The sequence below is a fragment of the Belonocnema kinseyi genome, chromosome 8 (assembly GCF_010883055.1).
Source record: "Belonocnema kinseyi isolate 2016_QV_RU_SX_M_011 chromosome 8, B_treatae_v1, whole genome shotgun sequence".
Classification (NCBI taxonomy): Eukaryota; Metazoa; Arthropoda; class Insecta; order Hymenoptera; family Cynipidae; genus Belonocnema; species Belonocnema kinseyi.
In genome coordinates, this window is record NC_046664.1 from 11,617,746 (window position 1) to 11,640,008 (window position 22,263).

A 22,263-nucleotide genomic window follows, 5' to 3' on the forward strand; every position below is an offset into this window, starting at 1 on the left:
AGCTCCAAGGAGATTATGTTGAAAAATAAAAAAAAATTTACCCAAAAAAAATTGTTTTTATACTTCATTCTAAGGACTTATTGAACTACCCTCGTATCTAATTATAATTTTGATAGAGTAAAATAAGGAAATCGAATTTTGAGGTTGCAACATAGATTCAAAACCTTTAAGGCCAGGTCGACTAAGGGGTCAAATTTCCATATTTGAGTAATTTTTGTACATAATAAAATTTGTTATTATGTGTAACACCATTTAGTTAACCTGCGCTGTCTTCCATAATCAAACGATACATTATTTATTAATTGCCATTTATCTCATACGAGAAGGGCATCATTGGAGAGAATCATAATGTAAAATATGCGATGATCACTTTACAGATTCTGAAATAAACTAAATTTCCTTAGGTCATGCGACACAAAATAAATAAGACAAAGCAGTATCGAGTTGGTTTGTTTTTTCAACGTGGAAAATTAATTGCGGCAATGATAACATTAATTGATTGCAAATAGATGAATAAAATACAAAAATTATGAAGAATTTGAAAAAAAGAAACAATTTTACAAAAAATTATCTTATTTCTACTCTATAATATTTTCAGATTTAGTATTTTATATAAACAAAACAGATATTTTTCACAAGTGTGAAATTGGTTTTCAGTAATGTACAGGGCAGTGTTCTTAATAAATTAATAAAATACTAGAATATTTCAGTAATGAAAAATTCGATCTTGAAGTAGAGTTTAATCCGTCCACTGACTGTTGCTTTTTAAATTTTGGGTATATTCTCTCGATAGTCAGCTCTTGTCGTTTAATCGCTTCTTCTGTTGTTTTTTTTAAATATTCTGTCGTATTTCTTGCATTCTTTAGTTTTAAAACTTTCGCGCCAATGACAAGTACACGAGTACACCCCGCAAACGCATGCGCAGAAACATCTGCGCGCTGGGATTTAGTATTTTTTTAGAAAATTATAAAAATTACAATAATTTCGTTATTTTTAATTGTTGAACGATAAAAGTGGACTGCCAAATGACACCAAACGATTTTGGAGCTATTGGTGCAAACAAAATTCAAAATAGTAAAATTTTTAGGTGCTGGTCATTTTTTTCAAAATTCCATATCTTTTCAATTTTGACCACCAAACGTCAAAATGGGACTACTAAACACCACCAAATCGACCACCAAACGATTCCCGCAAGAAACTTTTTAAAATATTAAAAAGTGAGGTCCCAGTGGGCACAAAATTTGTCGACGTCTTTACGACACCGTTACGACATCTTTACGACACTTTTACGATATCCTATGTCCATGTCGTTAAGGTGTCTTTACGATATCGTAAAAAGGTAGTATGATCTGACGATGTCTTTACGATATTGCAAAGACACCAAAACGAAATGGACATAGGATGTCGTAAAGATGTCATAAAATAATTTGAACAAGATTTACAATCTATTAAAATTATAGATTATTTTAAAATTTTACACAAAAAAAGAGCATTATAAAACAAAAAACAGTATTATATTAACAAAGTTTGTAATTTTGTACAATTTGAAATTATTCTAGTGTTTTTTGTCCGAAATTAATATTTTTAATGATAAAAAAATTGAATTTTTTAAACAATTTTAGGTATTGGAATTTTACGTATTTTGATACAAAAATCATTATAATTTGAATCGGATTTATAATCTATAAAAATTTTGGATTATTTTAGTGTTTTACACAAAAAATGTAAATATAAAATTAAAAAACAGTATAATTTGAACAAGATTTTTAATCTTTTAACGATTTCGGATTATGTTAGTTTTTGTCCAAAATCGGTATTTAAAAAAAAACTAATGAAGATTTAAAATTTGCAACAATTTTAGGTTATGTTAGCATTTGACACAAAAAATTGGCATTTCAAAAAGATATTTAAAAACCAAAAACAGTATAATCTGAAGAAGATCAATAATATTTTAACAATCTAGGATGTTCGTGTTTTTTCGAAAATCGATATTTTTAATAATAAAAAAAATTACTAAGGATTCAAGTTTTTTAAAGAATATTAGGCTATGTTAGCGTTATACATAAAACATTGGAATTTTATGTATTTTTGAACAAAAATCATTATAATTTGAACAAGAGTTATAAACATTTAAAATTTTCGATTTTTTAAACGTTTTACACCAAAAATTGGCATTTTAAAAGAAAAAGTAGTACTATATTAACAAAATTGGTAATTTTGTGAAATTTTCAATTATGTTAGTGTTTTTTGTCCGAAATTAGTATTTTTATTGATAAAAAAATTGAAAAAAATCAAATTTTTCAAACAATTTTAGGTTTTGTTAGAGTTATATATAAAAAATTTGAATTTGACGTATTTTAAACCAAAAACAGTATAATTTGAAGAAGATGTGTAATCTTTTAACAATCTAGGATATTCTTGTTTTTTCCGAAATCGATATTTTTTACAATAAAAAAAAAAACTGATAATTCCCATTTTTTTAAAGAATTTTAGGTTATGTTAGCGTTATAATTAAAAATCGAAATTTTATGTATTTTAGAAAAAAAATCATTATGATTTGAACAAGATTTACAGTCTATTAACATTTTTAATTTTGTTAGCATTTTACTCAAAAAATTGGCATTTTAAAACAAAAAATGGGAAGAATGTGTTTTTGTCCGAAATTAGTATTTTTAATGATAAAAACATTAGAAAAAAATCAAGTTTTTTAAACAATTTTATATTTTGTTAGATTTATATATAAAAAATTGGATTTTTATGGATTTAAAAAAAAAACATTATAATTAAAGCCAGATTTAGAATCTATAAAAAATTTGGTTTATGTTAGTGTTTTACACAAAAAATGTAAATATAAAATTAAAAAACTGTATAATTTGACAAGATTTGTAATCTTTTAACAATCTCGGATTATGTTAGTTTTTTTCCAAAATCGGTATTTAAAAAAATAAGACTCGAATGAAGATTCAAAATTTGCAACTATTTTAGGTTATGTTAGCACCTGTCAATCTATGCTGTTTGTATATTTTCCAAAATCGGTATATTTAATAATAAAACAAATTACGAAGGATTCAAGTTTTTTAAAATCATTTTGTTTTTGTTGGTGTTATAAATACAAAATTGGAATTTTATGTATTTTAGAACAAAAATCATTATAATTTGAACAAGATTTACAGTCTATTAAAATTCGAGAGTATTTTAGCATTTTACGCAAAAAATTGTCATTTAAAAAATATATTTGAAAATTAAAATAATTATAATTTGAATCAGATTTAGAATCTATACAAATTTTGGATTATGTTAGTGTTTTATACAAAAAATTGATATTAAGAAATAAAAAACAGTATAATTTCAACAGGATTTTAAATCTTTGAACAATCTAGGATTATGTTTGTGTTTTTTTTTCCAAAATCGGTATTTTCAATTGTAAGAAAAAAAACACAAAGCTAAAAAAACATCTAGGATATGTTAGTGTTAAACATAAAAAATTGGAATTTTATGTATTTTAAAACAAAAATCATTATAATTAGAAAAAGATTAATAATCTTTTAAAATTTTTAATTATTCGAGTATTTTACACTAAAAATTGGCATTTGAAAATTAAAAAAAATTTAATTTTGACGAACATTGTATTTTTTTGTTGTTGAAATTATGTTAAGAGTTTTTTGCCCAAACTTTGTATTTTTATTAATAAAAAAATACAATAAAGAATAATTTGTAAAAACAATTTTACGTTTTTTTAGCGTTATAAATAAACAATTAAGCATTTGGAAAAAAAACATAATTTGAACAATATTTGGCATCTCTTCACAATTTGCAACTAGGTCAGTGTTTTCTGTCCAAAATTAATATTTTTAATAGCAAGAAAATTGAATAAACCTCATTTTTAACAATTCCATGTTATGTTATCGTAACACATACAAAATTATTATTTTACGTATTTTAAAACAAAAATCATTATAATTTGAACAAGATTAAATATCTATATAAAATTCTAGATCATGCTAGTATTTTTCATCGAAAAGTATTATTTTTTAATTTAAAAAAATAGCTTTTAAAGAAGATTTACAGTCTTCAACAATTTGCTGTTATAATAGAGTTTTTTTTAAAACTGACATTGTTAATTAAAAACCATTAGATTTAAAAAAATATTCAGAATATTTAAGACAATTTATACTATATTTTACGCAAATTTTGTGTTAATATAAATTTTATATTTTAATTAAAAAATTGCGTGAAAAAAAATCGCGCGCACAGATCGTGTGTTTATTTTGTAGTATTTTAACAGGAATATTTATTTTTTAGCAACGTTTTTTTTCGAAAGCAAGACGGCTTTTACTAAAAAATTACAAAAAAATCTGAAAAATTTTCGGGTTTCAAAAAATATTCCCGGCCATTTCCCTGTGCTCAAAATTCCAGACTAATTCCCGGTTTTCCCTGCCAGTGACCACCCTAAATAATATTCTAAAATCATTTAAAATTTGTAATTGGAAATTGTACCTCAAAATCTTCAATCGAAAATAAATCACACCAGGGAGAATCTCCATGAAAAGCAGTTTCATAAGCGCATGTGATGTACATCAAATAAGCTTTCTCTGAAAAATGTTAAAAGCGAAAAATCTTTTTTAAAATCTACTTTCATTCATCTCGAGTCTATACATTCAACCCTTAAAGTGCACTGTGGGTCTTATAGACCCCAAGCAATTTTCAAACTCTTATAAACCATACTTAATTCGAAAAAATGGAGTAAGTGTCGCCATCTAGTTTTAGTTGGAAACACGAATTGTAAGTAAAGTCGTTTAGCATACTGCGTCAAGCGTCAGTCTACTAGCAGCAGCTGCTGAAAGTGGAGGTAAAAAAATCGTGGGGTATCTAACACCCAGTGTGTACTCGGTGAGTGAGAAAGTAATTTTCGAGTAAATTTTCCCTAGAAATTTGATTGATTTTTGTTTACTTTTTAATTTAAGTATATCACATGAAGTTCAATAATTTTTTTTGATTAGTTCATACTTTTTTTTCTTTGTAGATGGCTTATAACTTGCAGCAGCGCGTCATGCGAGAGCAAACTGTGGATGTGTTGAATGAAATATAATTGTTAAAATACAGCGCCCATGTTGCAATATTTTTTTATGAAAGTACACTATTCCAAAAGTATAGTCATAAATTTTCAGGTAAAAATAATTAAAATTGCGTGAGTTACAAATTTTTAAGTGAAAAAGCCCATTTTTTCACTTTCTTCAATAATTTTTTTAACAAACTTAAAATAAATAAATGGCTATAAAATCAACTCTACCTTATGAAAGATGCCTTAAACTATATCGGATAATTTTATTGTGGCAAAATAATCAATAGGGGTTAAACAATACATGATTAAATACGCTGGGGTGTAAAACACCCACAAAGCACTTTACCGTGATTTTTACTATGTTTGCACTTTAAGGGTTAAAAAAATTTATTTTAGAGACATTATATTCAAAGTTTTGATAAAAAATCTTACTAAAATCAACTTCCAGACCAACTCGATTTGAAATCTCCTTCAACATATTTTCTACAATTGCGCTCTCTAAAAATTTTGTCTGTTGCTGTTTCGGATCGGGATCGTCCTCAATTTTTTTCCTCCATCGTTTGCATCTTTTATAAAACTAGAGAATAAAATATATTCTAAAATCAATTTATGTACTAATATTAGCTGAAGAATTTAAAAAAATTTTGGTTGTTCTAAGAGTTTTTTATTTAAAAATATATTCGGTAAAATATATTTCAGTTCAAAATTGTTAAAATTTCTAATTCAGTTATTTATTCCAACCAAAAATATGTCTTTCTCTCGATCTTTTCTAACATAAAAGGTAAATTTCCAATCCAGAAAAAAGAAATTTCGACTAAAAAAGATTAAAATTCAACCAAAGAATGGGATTTTTTAGAAGGCAGTTAGATTTTCAACAAAAGAAGATGAGTTTTTAACAAAATATTCGAATTTTCAAACAGATGAATTTAAGAGATAAATTTTGAACTAAAATTTAATACTTTTTACCAAACAATATTTCATATTCAACTGAAAGATGAATTTTCAATGAATTTTCAATTAATTTTTAACTAAATAGTTCAGTTTGCTACCAAAGAGTTGAATTTTAAACAAAATAATTAAGTTTTCAGCAAAACAGTTTAATTTTTAAACAAATAGGTTAATTTTCAACTGAAAAAGATATATTGTTAACCGACAATGAAAAAGTTTAATTTTCAATGAAAAAAATTATATTTTAAGAAGAAAAAAAACACAAAAACGTAATAATTAATATATCAACAAAAAAAGATTAAATGTCTAACAAAACATGGACAATTATAAAATCAAAAAGACGAATTTTGAACTAGGAAGATTAATTTTCTACCAAAAAAGACAAATTCTCAACAAAATACATGAATTTTTAAACAAATAGGTTCATTTTCGAGTAAAAAAAGTACATTTTTACCCAAGAATGAAAAAGTTCAATCTTCTGTCTAAAAAATTACATTCTAACAAACAAAAAAGATTATTTAAGAAAATTATTAGATTTTCAACCAAAGAGATGAATTTTCCACAAAATAATAAAATTTTCTGCAAAATATTAGAATTTTTAACAAAATAATTGCTTTTTTAACCTGAAAAGATGATTTCTCAAAAAAAAAAATTAATAGTTGATATTTCAACCGAAAAAGATGCATCTAAAAAGGATAAATTTTTTGCCAAAAATAGAACATTTCAACATTCGATCAAAGAATCTATATAAAAAAAAAAGATTTTGTAACAAAATAATAACATTTTTAACCAAAGAGATGAATTTTTAACTAAAAGGTTGGATTTTTCAAGTAAAAAGACGAATTAAACAAAATAATCAAATTTGCAACCAAAAAAATCATTAATATTTAAACAAATAGACGAACTTTCGACTTTGAAAGAAATTCAACCAACAATGGAAAAGTTAAATTTTCCATTGAATAAATTATATTTTAAAAAAACTTTTTAAAATAAAATAGTTATATTTTTAACAAAATAAATAAATTTTCGGCAAAACATTTGAATTTTTTAAACAAAATAGTTCAGTTTTGGACCTAAAAAGAATTTAAAACACAAAATATTATTTTTAAAATAATACCATTTTTAACCAAAGAGATGAATAACAAAAAACAGTAAATTTGAAATCAAAAAGATTAGTTTTCAAAAAAAAAAGTTTCAATAAAAAAAAATAATTTTTAACAAATAGTTATTCGTTGAACCAAAGCATTGTTTTTTCAACTAAAATTATGAATTTTCAACAAAATAAAGTAACTTGTAACTAAATGGTTGAATTTTCGCAAAGAAATAAGAATTTTCAACCAACAAGATTAATTTATTCCTAAGAAACCCGAATTTTCAAAAAAAATAAATGCCATTTGAACTTAAAATAAAATAGTTAAATTTTCAGTACAAAAAATTATTTTTCAAGTAAATAAAATACATTTTTAACAAAACAGTTAATTTTCCCGCAAAAAAAATTTTTAACTAAAGAAATGAATTTACAACTGACTTGATAAATTTTCTACAAAAAAAAAATTAATTTTGTTCAAAATAGTTGTATTTTCGACCAAAATTTAAAAAAAATTAAACTCATGAATATTCAACCGAAAAATTTATTTATTTTTTTACAAAAAAAAGGTATTTTGAACCAAACAATTAAATTTTTAATAAAAAGGTATCTATTTTACGAAAAAAATGAAATAATTTAATTTGCAGTTAAACAAATGTTTCAATTGAAAAATGAATTTTGAACAAATTAATTACACTTTTAAACAATGAGATGACTTTACAACTAACTTGATCAATTTTCAACAAAAATATTTAATTTTTATCCATATAGTTGTATTTTCGAGCAAAAATATGAACATTTAATTAAAATGATGAATTAATTTTGTACCAAAAACAAAATTTTCAACGAAGTATTTTATTTTTAAAATAAAAAGATAAATTTCAAAATAAAATAATAAAGCCTAAACCCAAAAAAAATATTTTTAAAAAAGTTATTTAACTTTAATCCAAGATTTTAATTTTTAACATAAACATATTAATTTTTTCTACAAATATAATAGTTAATATTTTAAATATATATATTTTACTTTAAAATGAACTACAGTTGAAGTAAAAAAAATATATGGATTTTCAAATAAAATTATGAATTTTATACCAAAAAAAAAAAGTTATTTAACTTTAATCCAAGATTTTAATTTTCAACATAAACATATTAATTTTATCTTAAAATGTAATAGTTGATATTTGAAAAAAAGTTTTGTTTAAAATGAACAACAGTTGAACTAAAAAAAAATATATAAATTTTTAAATTTCAACTATTTCATTGAAAATTTGACTTTTTGGTTAAAACATTCAACTATATTGGTGAAAATTTCTTTTTTTGGAAAATTTATAATTTTAAGTTGAACTAAACCATGAAAGATAAATGTTAAAAATTCAACTATTTTATTGGAAATTGGTCTTTTTGGCTGAAAAATTACACTCTATTGGTAAAAATTTATCTTCGTTTGAAAATTTTTAATTTAAAATTGATAATTTTAGTGAAATATTTTCATTTTACACTAAAATGTTTTTTTAAAAAAATGGATTTCTAACAAATTAGACGAATTTTCAACTTAAAATAAAACAGTTACATTTTTAGTACAAAAACTTGGGTTTCAATTTAAAAAAATTAATTTTTAACAAAATATTTAAATCTCCCACAAAACATATGGATTTTTCAGCAATAAAATGAAGTGTCTAAATTAATCGAACTTTTAAAAAGACGCATTTTCAACCCAGAAAAATTTCACTCAAATTTTCAACTTTAAATTATAAATTTTCAAAAAAAATTAATTGTCACCCATATAGTTGAATTTTCTACCCAAAAAGCCGAATTTTCAATAAAATAGTTTTTTTTTTTAATATCAACTATTACATTTTAAGATGAAATTAATATATTTATGTTGAAAATTAAAATCTTGGATTAAAGTTAAATAACTTTTTTTTTAAATAATTTTTTGGGTTTAGGATTTATTATTTTATTTGAAAATTAATATTTTTATTTTAAAATTAAAATAGTTCGTTAAAAATTTCATTTTTGGTAAAAAGTTAATTTTTTAACTGAAAAATTAAATATTTGGTTAAGAATTCAACAATGGGGTTGAAAATTAATTTTTTGTTTGCAAATTCATATTTACGGATTAAAAATTCAACTATATTGCAGAAAATTCGTCTTTTTTGCATAGAAAATCCACTACTTGTTAAACAATTCTACTTTTTCGTAAAAAAAGTGATTTCAAAATAAAAATCAATTTTTTTTTAACTGAAAATTTCGCTGTTTTATTTTTTTCGTAAAAATGGATCTTTCATAGTTTAAAAATTCAGCTGAATTGTGAAAAATGCGTCTTTTTATAGAAAGACAATCTTCTTGCTTAAAAATTCATCTTTCTGGATTATAATCTTTTTGTTTATTGTCTGAAAAATTTATCTTGGTTACAAAATTAAACTAATTATTTAAAAAAATACTTTATTTTGTTGAAAATTGGCCGATTTTTGTAGAAAATCAATCTTTTTGATTAAAATTAATCTTTTTGATTTAAAAATGCATCTTCTTAGGTGGAAATTTTATCTTTTTTGGTCGAGAACTCAACCACTTTGTATTAAAATTTATATTTCTGATAGAAAATTCTTCTTCTTGATTGAAAATTCAACTATATAATTAATAATCGAAGCATTTTGTTAAGAATTAATCTTTTTTAATAGAAAATAAATCTTTTTGGTTGAAAATTCATCTTTCTTTTTAACATTACATCTGCTTTGTTTACAAATCTAACAAGTTTTTGAAAAATTGTCTTTTGGTATAACTTAAATAATTTATAAATTTTTGAAATAAGGTTTTTTCCCCTTAAATATCAACTATTACAATTTTTTTTAAATCATAAAAAAATTTAGTTACTCAATTTGATTTGTTGAGAAAACTTATTTTAAATATTTAAAAAAATTAATATAAATTGTAGATGAAAAAAATACATACTCTTAAAACTGGATCTCTATATTCAGGAACCTCATACGAAACTTGGAGACTTTTTTTCTTTCCAAATAATCCCAAAACAAAATTTTTGGCACTATATTCAGCTCGTTGAGTGGCTGTGTATTTAAACTGCAAAAAAGTAAATAAATAAACTTATTTTCTTAAAAGTTATATAAAAAATTGAATAATTAAATTTCTATTTTTCCAAAATATACTTTGTACGTGTTATTGGTGTAGTCTTTTTTTAAAAGTTGGGGAAATCTGGATTGAAATCTCTCAGCGAGGTCAATCATTTCATTTTCCCCTTCCTCTGCTATATTTTTGGAATCATCTTTTTCAAAATGCATCTTCCACTTAGCAAGTTTTGCAACTTGAGATGCTTCCAGGGTAGTTTTGTTCGCATCAAAGTTGGTTAATATCAATTTTTGAAGTTCTGGAAATTCTTCTATCATACGGATAGCGTATTTTTTATCAGGAAATCGTGTACCGTGTCTTATGAATAACCATATTTTTTTTTCAATACAACCTGTAAGTTGAAAATCAAATTTTTGTTAACTTGTTCAGGCAAATCTAATTATGAAAAAGCGCATGGCACCACTTTCGATCAATTCTCAAACCATATTAACCCACAAAGTGCATACATGGTAAAAATCACGATAAAGTGCATCGTGGGTATACTATACCCAAGCGTATTTAATCACGTACTGCTTAACCCCTATTGAATATTTTTTCACAACAAAATTGTCCTATATAGTTTAAGGTATCTTTTATAAGGTAGAGTTGATTTTATAGTCATTTATTTATATAAAGTTTGTTAAAAAAATTATTGAGAAAGAAAAAGTGAACAAATGGGGTTTTTTACTTACTTAACCTGAAAATGGATAACTATACTTTTGAAATAGTGTACTATCATACAAAAATATTGCAACATAAGTGCTTTCAAAAAAGATATTTATTTGCACAGTTGAAAGTCAATTTTATGATAAAATGATGAATCAGATTTTTGCTTTTAAATCGATTAAATATTATAAAAACTGTGGAATTTTGACATGTAATACTATAAAAATACAAGAAATTGAAAAAAGAGACATATATAACTGTATTTGAACTATATTTTATTCAACACATCCACAGTCTACTCTCGCATGACGCGCTGTCGTAAGTTATAAGCCATCTACAAAGAAAAAAAGTATGATGCACACTGGGTGTTATAGACCCCACAATTTTGAAACGCTTGAGTTTGAAAATGCTTGGGGTGTGAAATACCCACGATGCACTTTAAGGGTTCGAAAAAGAATCGGAAACATTTTGAAGCAACATTTTTAAGAGATTCAAAATTAATTTAACATTTGAAAATATTTTTAAAAAATGTACCTTTTTTAATACCTTCAAATAATACTTTTAAAGCTTCTTAAGGATTTTGGAAGGATTCACGATTATAAAAAAATTATCGTAGAATTCATAGGAAAATTGAAACTGATTTTTTATTTTGAAAAATTAAATTCTAGAAAATATTTTTAAACATTTTAAAATATTATAAAACATTTTAAAACATTTTTAAAAGATTATAAAAGATTTTTAAAGATTTCTAGAAGCTTTATAAAATTTTCTGCAAGATGTTAAACCAATTTTTATAATTTTACAAAAATAAAAATATTTAATTCGAATAATTTTAAATGATATTTAGAAGGTTTACAATTTTAGGAAACAATTAAAAAATATTTGGAAATTTCAAACATTTTCAAAAGTTTTTTAACAAAATGTGTGTTTTTGAACAATTCGAGCAAAAGTTTTGAACCTTTTTAAGAAGTTTAAAAGGCTTAAAGAGAATACAAAACCTTCTTGAAATTCCTGGGAACATTTAAACTGTTTTATTTATTTTTAAAAGATATTTTAAGAGAAAATCGACGATTTAAAAATATTTTAAATTATTTTCCAAAATTTCTAAAAAAAATGCAACACATTTTCAAGCAAAATGTTTTAATTAGCAAGATTGCAACATCTTTTTAAAAAATTCAAAAAATTAAAAGGCTTATTCATGATAATAAAAAAAGTTATCATATTTCATGGAATAATTTGAATTCATTTTTAAAAATTAATTTTTGAGAATATTTGAAACGACTTACAAAAAATTCAAAATATTTCCAAAATTGTCAAAACAGAATCTGAAAGATTTGAAGGCAAGTATTTTAGTTTTTCGGAATTTTAAGAACAAATTTTAGAAGAATTTCAAAAGATATTTAGAAGGTTTGAAAGTGTTTAAAATACTTAAAAATTTATTTGGATTTTTAAGATTTCAAAAATATCTGGAAAATTTAAGGGCACTTTTTAAAATTTTTGAATATTGTCAACATTTTAGGAGTAGTTCGAGTGAGTTTCAGAGATATTTATTTTACAAGCTTCCAAAAGTTGTAAATATTTTTCAAACTGATTCGAATTTTTCTAAAAACTTTTTAAACTCCGGAAAAATAAAGAATTATACATTTTAGGTATTTTAATTTTCTCAAAAATATCAGGAAAATTATATATTTGTTTAACTTTAAAAAAAAGAACAAATAATATCATAATATGGAACCACTCAAATATTTCGCATTTTCCTAAACAATTTTTAAATAAAAATATTGCATTTCCAAAAACATGCATGAATTTTCAACAAAATAGTAGAATTCGAAAATAAGAAAATAATCTGAGTTAAAAAACTTAATTTTTTAACAGTATCAATCCGTAAATTTCCAAATCTTGAACTACAATAGTTGAATTTTCCAGGAAAAATATGAATTTTGAACAAAATTAATTAATTTTTTAATTAGAAAATATAAATTATCAACCAAAAATTAAACAGCTAAATTTTCAGTTAACAAAAAATAATTTTCAACAAAAAAAGAAAACAAATTTTCAACAAAATATTCTCTCAATTTGACTTAGTGAGAATTGGGTCACTAAATCAATACAGTAAGAATTTTTAATGGTTTAAATAGCTATAAATGGAACAGTTGAATTTTCCATGAAAAAAAATTATTGTCAGCAAATAAAGAATCATTGTTATTCAATTATATATTGAAATTTTTTTTTTAATTGAACAATCTCTCAAAAAAAATTTCCTAATTTGTAAAAAACCGTATAATAGACGAAAAATGAAATTTTTGAGAGTAAAGAAGTTTATTATTTCTAAAAATTATTATTCTTGATCGACAATATTATTTTTTTTCTTATTTCTTTTTAAATACGCATGCGTGCGCGTAGCGCGCTTTTCTACTTCTCGAATTATTAAAAAGCGCATGGCGCCATTTTCGATTATTTCTCGAAACTATCGCAATCTCGAAACTATGGTTGTCGAAAAACGCGCGTTCATGGTTGGATAAAGTTATCATGCCTTTTTCCTGTTCAAAATAAATATTTTTCAACCTTCAGGCTTAAGAGCAATATTAAGTTATATAAATAATATATTCAATAATAATAATAATAATCAATGAAACAAAGGTGCCAAGCATTTTGTAATATAAAAAGTGTAATATTTAGATTTTTGAAAATTTTTAAAAGAAGAAGCATTCTAAAAATTAAAAAATGTTTCGAGAAAATGAAAATATTTTTTGCCGTTCATGGGAAAATTCAAACTGATTTTCTATAAAGAAAAAAAATTCTAAGAGTAAATTGACAAAGATTTCCAAAAAGAAAATGGACGATTTTAAAGCAAAAATGTACAATTAGCAAAATTGCAAAGTTTTTTGAAAAAATTCGATCAAGTTTTGAAATTTGAAAAAGTTAGAAAAAACTTAAATTTTGGAGCATTTGGAAATAAAAAATTCGAGTAATTTTAAAAGATATTCAGAAGTTTTCAAAAGGTACAAAATTAATTGAAAATTCAGAACAAAAATTTAAGTTGAAAAAATATAAATTTTTAGTAGTTAAAAATAAAATTTTGAAAGCTTCTTAAGGATTTTGATAATTTTTGCGATGATAAGAAACATTTCTTAAAATCCATGGGATAATTTAAACTGATATTTTATTTTAAAAATTAATTTTATGATAATATTAAAGAAGATTTTAAATCATTCCAGAAGATTTCCAAAATTGTAAAAATAGAATCTGGAAAATTTGAGGGCCATTTTTTTCCGAATTTTAAGAAATTTGTTTAAAAACATTGAAATAATTTAAAAAGATATTTAGAAGGTTTAAATTTTTTGGAAATGATTAAAAAATCATTTAAAACTTGAAAAGATTTAGAAAAATTAAAAACAAACGTAAATTTTGAAAGATTTCGAAAAAATGTTTGAAGCTTTTTAAGAAGTTTGAAAGACTTCAAGAGAATAAAATTTTTTTCTTAAGATTCCTCGGACATTGTTTTTATTTTATTAGAAAAAATTAATTTTTAAAGGGAATGTACAAAAAAATTAAAAAATTTCAAAATATTGTTAAAAATTTCAACAAAAATTTGGAAGACTTTATGATCAATTTTTTTTCCAAGGTTTTTCACTATTTTAGAAATAATTGCAGTAAGTTTAGAAAATATTTATTTTAAATACTTTAAAAAGTACTAAATTTCTTTAAAGCTGACTCGAATTTTTCTTCATATTTTTTAAAATCTGATAAAAAATTCTAATTTTTTGACATATCTGAAGTCTAAAAAAATCTTTCAACTTGCTCAAGAATGTTAGGAAAATTATATTTCTATAACTTTTAAAACAAATGAGTAAATAAACCTGAAAAGTAAATATTATTCATAATTTTTATTTTATATTAAAAACCATTTATACCCTCAAATTATAATTCGGGTGAAAATTTTTTCTTTCTTGACTGAAAAACCTTTTTGTGGTTAAAAATTAAACTATTTGGTTGAAAATTTATTTTTCTCGTTTAAAAGTTAATCTATCTTAGTTAAGAAGTCCACTATTTTGTTGAAAATTTGCCTTTTTCGATTAAAAATGCAACTGACTCTGTAAAAAATTGTTTCAACCGAAATTCATAATTTTAGATCAAAATTCATCTCTTTAGTGGACAATGTCAAAATTAAGTTGAAAATTTGTCTTCTTTGGTGGAAATTTCATCTATTTAATTAAAAATTAATATTTTCGGGTTAGAAGATTGAACTGATTTTTAGAAAATTCGTCTTCTTTTTTAAAATACTTGATTTAAAAAAAAAATTTTAATTAAAATCTTATTTATTTGAAACATAATTTCTTAATATAGTCAATGATTTATTAATAATAATTAATGGAAGAAAAGCCTCCATATTTTGAAATACAAAATAAAATATTTTTCATTTAAGAAATATAATATAGAATTCAAGTGTCTGTTAATTGCTAAGGTTTTCCTAATTTTTTAGGAAATATTTTAAATACATTACAATTTTTAACAGATAGGAAAAATTAATTTACTTCAGATTTTTTATCAAAACTTTTTATTTAAAAACTGTTTTATAAAGACGATTTTTATTTCTAAAAATTCGTATTTTTGATCCATAAAATTTATCATCTCTTGCGTCAAATTATTAAAAAGCGCATGGCGCCATTTTCGAATAATTGTAGAACCATCTCTAGAATACTCGAAATAATTTGAAAATATTTTTTTCGGCAAACCAGTGTTTGTGATTGGATGAAGCTTTTTTTGTGAGAAATATAAGGTTATCTAAATCTATTATGATAAATTTAAATAATAATAAATTAATGCAACTGAGGTATCCAACAATTAAAAAAAAAACAAATTATCTTGTAAGTTCAACAAATATAAAACAGAATCCAATTATTAATAGCTACGAAAACTAGCTTTTCATAAACTTAATTAAAATTATAAACTACATTTTCAATATTTATACCGCTCTATAAAGCTGAAACATTATAATTGATTAAAAATCAAATATACTATTTTTTAAACATTCTAAATATCTTTTAAAATTATTCCATTTTTTAAAAAGTTTTCTTAATATTCTGAAAAATAAAAAAAATGTCTTTAAATCTATAAGATTTTGTTTTGACAATTTCGAAAATATTTGAGAATGTTTTCGGGTCATTTCAAATATTTTCTTAAAACTAGAGTTCCAAAGTAAAAGGCAGTTTAAATTTTCCACGGAAATATAAGAAATTTTTTTATTATTGTTAAATATTTTTTAAAATCTTAAAGAAACTTCAAAATTTGTATTTCCAAATATTCAAAAATGTATGTTTTTTCTAAATTTTTTCAAATGTTTTCAACTTTTATAATAATTAAAAAATTTGTAAATGTCTCTCAATAATAATCGAATTTATAATAAAATTTTGTAATCGTTCCAATTGACAAATTTATCTCTAAAATCTTTAACATTCTTTTGCGAAATTTTAGAAAACAATTCAAGAGATTTTGAAATCCTTGTCAATTTTCTTTTAAAATTAATTTTTTGATAAATATTTTTAAATCTTTAAGAAACGTCAAAATTTGTATTTCCAAATATTCAAAAATGTATGTTTTTTCTAAATTTTTTTAAATGTTTTCAACTTTTATAATAATTAAAAAATTTGTAAATGTCTCTCAATAATAATCGAATTTATAATAAAATTTTGTAATCGTTCCAATTGACAAATTTATCTCTAAAATCTTTAACATTCTTTTGTGAAATTTTAGAAAATAATTCAAGAGATTTTGAAATCCTTGTCAATTTTCTTTTAAAATTAATTTTTTGATAAATATTTTTAAATCTTTAAGAAACGTCAAAATTTGTATTTCCAAATATTCAAAAATGTATGTTTTTTCTAAATTTTTTCAAATGTTTTCAACTTTTATAATAATTAAAAAATTTGTAAATGTCTCTCAATAATAATCGAATTTATAATAAAATTTTGTAATCGTTCCAATTGACAAATTTATCTCTAAAATCTTTAACATTCTGTTGTGAAATTTTAGAAAATAATTCAAGAGATTTTGAAATCCTTTTCAATTTTCTCTCAACATTAATTTTTTTAAATAAAATATCAGTTTAAAATTTTCCAGGAATTATAAGAAATTTCGTAATTCAGGTGAGACTTGTCAAAATATTTAGGAAGCTTAAAAAATTTTACTTCCAAATTATTTAGAAATGGACACTTTTTCCAACTTTTTAAAAATGTTTTTATATTTTAAACTTATTTTAAATCTTTTTAAAACTCCTAAATGTCTCTTAAACTTGATCGAATTTTTTATAAACTTTGTAATCCTGCTAATTGTAAAATTTGGCTTTTGACAAAAATTAAGAATAAATATTTGTTTTTAGGTTAATTTCTTCATTTTTTTCGACCATGGTAATAAATTTTAAATTGAAATTTGGATTCCAAAAAAGAAAAATTCTTAAAAAAAACATGTAGGGAATATTTCAAGCAGATGGAGAAATTTTCTATAAAGAATCATTATTTTTGCGAAAAGGATAAATTTTCAAAAGAAAAAATACATCAATTTTCAACCAAAAGTGATTATTTTTTAACTAATAATATAGTAAGTTACATTAGCCATTCAAAAATTAATTTCAAGGAACAAGAAAAATTTCACAAGAAAATATTTATTACAGTAATATAAAGCAGCTTTGAAACATAAGGTTTTTTAATTTTTAAAATTTTCCAAAACGAATCATACATGGAATATTTAAACAGTTTAAAAATAATTCATCTTATATTTCCGTTCTAGATAAAAAAAAAATAATAAAACTTTTATAAGATTCAATATTTTTTAATTTTAGAATTTAAAAATATATTTTAATTTTTTATTTCTTACATAAATGATAGAAGGTTAAAAATAAACTGATAATAATTTCAATATTTGTGCGACTAAAAAAAATATTTTAAAAGCATTCAGTGTTACGTCAAAAAATTGTTTTATTTATTTCTAAACATCACATCATCTTAAATACCGTTTTTTTATTTGAAAAAAATAATATCTCTAAAATATTTAAATTGTTTTGAATAAAAAATCAGGAAATATAGCACAAAAAATCAGAGAATATTTAATACATACCAGGATAAATAATTGGTGAATCTTCATAATTAGCTATGTTTCTGTAGGGAACCATGGTGGATAATTTGCATTCATAATGATTTTTGTCATTTAGACAGTTTGTTAATCCATATATCAAATTTATTTGAAGTAAAACGAACAAAAAAAGTGGACACAATTTCCAAGTCATCCTTAACCACTGTTTTTACCTCCCTGTTAATTGTATTTTTATACATTTAATAATATACCTTTTTTGAAAACTTTTGAATACAAAATATTTTGGGAGCCAGATGATATACACATTTCAAATTACAAACCGAATTAGTCCCTTAAAAAATAAATTAAACACTGTGTAATATTGCGATAAAATATTAGACAATATTGACCATTTGAATGGAAAAATAAAATAAATTGTAGAAAACCTTTTTCGTCGAAAATTGTAGAAAATATTCCGATATGTTTTCTTAATTCTTTGTACACGATATTCAGTTAATAAAACATGTTATATCAATAATTTAAGGATGGTGTTTTTATTTGCGAATGATATTTAGTAAGTTAAGGAGGTTAGATTTCGTAGGGGGTCGGGACGGGAGGGAGACTGATGTCTCGCGTGATCAGCAGAGTCATTTTCTAATATTTTAATGTAAAAAAAGGCTTTAAAAATGGCTTGCAGATTGTCTACTGTATTTCGACACCTTTGCATAAATGGCAGGAGTAAGTAATATTTTAATTTCTTCAGAAAATCTTAGTTTTAGTACACTTTGGCTCCAATATAGTTATCGAAGTATGTCTGTTTTGAGGTTATGTAACTAAAGTTAGAATAAGGCGAATAAGACTTGATAAGTTATTGATAATGAAATTATAAACATTATAAATAACATAATTTAAAATTTAATTTAATTTTATGGAAAAATCGTACTATTCCTTCATAATTTTGAGAAATATCAACGATCGGAGCAGAATAAGAATCAGAAATTAAAGGCTTCATGATTTTGATTTTTTTCGTTGATATTTTTAACTTTTGGTTTTATTTTAGTTTTTCCATCTACATGTTCGTAGCTTTTTGTCATTTGCATCACCTTGGGAACAGTTTTGTTTATTGAAAATTCATTTTTTGTTCAAAATTTGAACTATTTTGTAGGAAATTCGTCTTTTTGTGTTGAAAACTGTATTATTTTTGTAGCAAATTCAACATAATTTATTGAACTGTTTCTTAAAAAATTCGTTTTTTTGGGTAGAAGATTCTATTGTTTTGAAAAAATTCAACTAATTGCTTGAAAATTCATCTGCTTTATTAAAAATTCGTCTTTTTGGGTTGAAAATACTATTATTTGAAAACATGCTACTATTAGATTAAAAATTAAATTTTTGAATGAATATTCATACTTTCGAGTTAAAAATTAAACTGTTTCTTTAAAAAATTTGTCGTTTTGTGTTGAAAATGTTATTATTTTAGTTGAAAATTAAATTATTTATTTGAAAATTAAGGTTTTGTTTGAAAATTCTATCTAATTCCACTATTTTGTTAAAAAGTCATCTTTTTTGGTAGAAAATTTTTATTGTTTTGATGAACATTCGTACTTTCGAATTTAAAATTGAACTGTTTTCTAAATAAGTCTTCTTTTTGGCTTGAAAATTAAACTATTTTATTGAAATTTAACTTTTTAATTTACAATTCATATTTTGGGTTTACAATTCAACTTTAAAAACAATTATTCGGTTTGGGTTGAAAATTTATATTTTAATAATTTAATTATTTCTGGCTAAAATTCCAAAATTTTGTTAAAAAGTCATCTTTTTTCATCAAGAGTTTCTAGTAGAACATTAAATTATTTGTCCGAAAATGTATCAATTTTAGTAAAAAATTTTACTGTTTTGATCAAGGTTTGTACTTTTGTATTTAAAATTCAACTGGGTTGAAAATGCTATTATTTGGAAAAAAATCGATCTATTTACTTTGAAAATTAACTTTTTGATTGAGATTTCATACTTCCGGGTTAAAAATTGTACTGTTTCTTTTAAAAAAATCGTCTTTTTGGGTTAAGAATTCTATTATTTGAAAAAAATTCAACTTTATGCTTGAAAATTCATCTGTTTTTTTTAATTCGTCTTTTTGGGTTTAAAATTCTATCATTTGAAAAGAATGCAACTATTTAACTGAAAATTAAATTTTTGATTGAAAATTCCTCGATTTAGGTTAAACTTGCTATTAATTGGAAAAAATCCATCTATTTACTTAAAAATTATTTTTTGATTGAAAATTCATACTTTTCGGTTAAAAATTGAACTGTTTCCTTTAAAAAATCGTCATTTTGGGTTGTGAATTCCATTATTTGAAAAAAATTCAACTATTTCCTTGAAACTTCATCTGTTTTTTTTTAATTCGTCTTTTTGGGTTTAAAATTCTAATATTTGAAAAAAATGCAACTATTAGCTTGACGATTAATTTTTTGATTGAAAATTCATACTTTCAGCTTAAAAATTGAACTGTTTCTCTAAAAATTCGTGTTTTCGAATTGAGGATTCTATTATTTGAAAAAAATGCAACTATTTGCTTGACAATTAATTTTTTGATTAAAAATTCATACTTTCGGGTTCAAAATTGAAATGCTTCTTAAAAAAATCGTCTTTTTGGTTTGAGAATTCTAGTATTTTAAAAAGATGTAACTATTTGATTAAAAATTCATACTTTCCAGACAAAAATTGAAGTGTTTCTTACAAAATTCGTCTTTTTGGGTTGAAAATTCTTTTATTTGAAAAGAATTCAACTATTTGCTTGAAAATTCATCTGTTTTTTTTTTTAATTCGTCTTTTTGGATTTAAAATACTATTATTTCAGAAAAATGGAACTATTTGCTGGAAAATTAATTTTTGGATTCAAAATTCATACTTTCGGGTTAAAAATTGAAGTGTTTCTTAAAAAAATCGTTTTTTTTTTTAAATTGAGAATTCTATTAATTGACAAAGAGCAACTATTAAAAATACATCCCTTTACTTGAAAATTAATTTTTTTAATTGAAAATTCATTTTTTCGATTTAAAAGTTGAATTGCTTCTTAAAAAATTTGTCTTTTTGCGTTGAAAATTCTATTATTTGGAAAAAATCCATCTCTTTACTTAAAAATTAATTTTTTTGATTGAAAATTCATACTTTCGGGTTAAAAATTGAAAATAGAACATTTGTCTTTTTAGGTTGAAAATTTTATTATTTGGAAAAAATCCATCTCTTTACTTGAAAATTAATTTTTTTGATTGAAAATTCATATTTTTGATTGAAAAGTTAAACTGCTTCTTAAAAAATTTGTCTTTTTGGGTTGAAAATTCTATTATTTGAAAAAAAGTTTAACTATTTGCTCAAAAATTCCTCTTTTTTTTTGTTTAAATTCGTCTCTTTGGGTTTAAAATTCTATTATTTCCAAAAAATGGAACTATTTTCTTGAAATCTGTTTTGTTTTTAAATTCGTCTTTTTGGGTTTAGAATTCTATTATTTGAAAAAAGGCAACTATTTAATTGAAAATTAAATTTTTGGTTGAAAATTTATACTTTCTTAGAAAATTCTTGTTTTTTAATAGAGATTTCTATTATTTAAAAAAATGCAACTATTTGATTGAAAATTAAATTTTTGAGATAAAATTCATACTGTTGGGTTAAAAATTGAAATGTTTCATTAAAAAAATCGTCATTTGGGGTTGCGAATTCTATTATTCGAAAAAAAATTCAACAATTTTCTTGAAAATTCATCTATTTTTTTTTTAAATTGTCTTTTTGGGTTTAAAATTCTCTTTTTTGAGAAAAATGCAACTATTTACTTGAAAATTTTTTTATTGAAAATTTATACTTTCAGCTTAAAAATTGAACTGTTTCATAAAAAATTCGCTTCTTAGGTTGATATTTCCTTTATTTAAAAAAAATGCAACGATTTGATTGAAAATTTATCTCTTTTATGAAAAATTTGTTAATTTGGTTTGAAAATTCGATTAATTGGAAAAAATCCATCTCTTTACTTGAAAATTAATTTCTTGAATTGAAAATTCATACTTTCGGGTTAAAAATTGAAGTGTTTCTTAAAATATTCGTCATTTTGGGTTGAAAATTCTTTTATTTGAAAAAAATCCATCTCTTCACTTGAAAATTAATTTTTTTGATTGAAAATTCATACTATCGGGTTAAAAAATGGAATGTTGATATTTCCTTTATTAAAAAAAATGCAACGATTTCATTGAAAATTTATCTCTTTTATTAAAAATTCGTCGATTTGGTTTGAAAATTCGATTAATTGAAA

At 22.6% G+C, this 22,263-nt stretch overlaps 2 protein-coding genes across 2 annotated transcripts in view; one reads left to right on the forward strand and one right to left on the reverse strand.

Moving 5' to 3' along the window:
* Positions 1 to 18,747, reverse strand: part of LOC117178369 (multiple inositol polyphosphate phosphatase 1) — a 36,476-nt gene extending 17,729 nt beyond the window's left edge. The window contains exons 1-6 of the mRNA XM_033369798.1: positions 18,404 to 18,747; positions 18,003 to 18,309; positions 10,265 to 10,575; positions 10,053 to 10,178; positions 5,495 to 5,639; positions 4,498 to 4,592 (exon numbers count right to left, since the gene is read on the reverse strand). Coding sequence (XP_033225689.1) covers positions 4,498 to 4,592; positions 5,495 to 5,639; positions 10,053 to 10,178; positions 10,265 to 10,575; positions 18,003 to 18,171 — 846 coding nt within the window. The 5' untranslated portion in view covers positions 18,172 to 18,309; positions 18,404 to 18,747. The remainder of the gene's footprint in view (positions 1 to 4,497; positions 4,593 to 5,494; positions 5,640 to 10,052; positions 10,179 to 10,264; positions 10,576 to 18,002; positions 18,310 to 18,403) is intronic.
* The window catches only part of LOC117178189, a 4,997-nt gene continuing 1,304 nt past the window's right edge, over positions 18,571 to 22,263 (forward strand). The window contains exon 1 of the mRNA XM_033369481.1: positions 18,571 to 18,695. Within this exon, the coding sequence (XP_033225372.1) occupies positions 18,644 to 18,695 (52 nt within the window). The 5' untranslated portion in view covers positions 18,571 to 18,643. The remainder of the gene's footprint in view (positions 18,696 to 22,263) is intronic.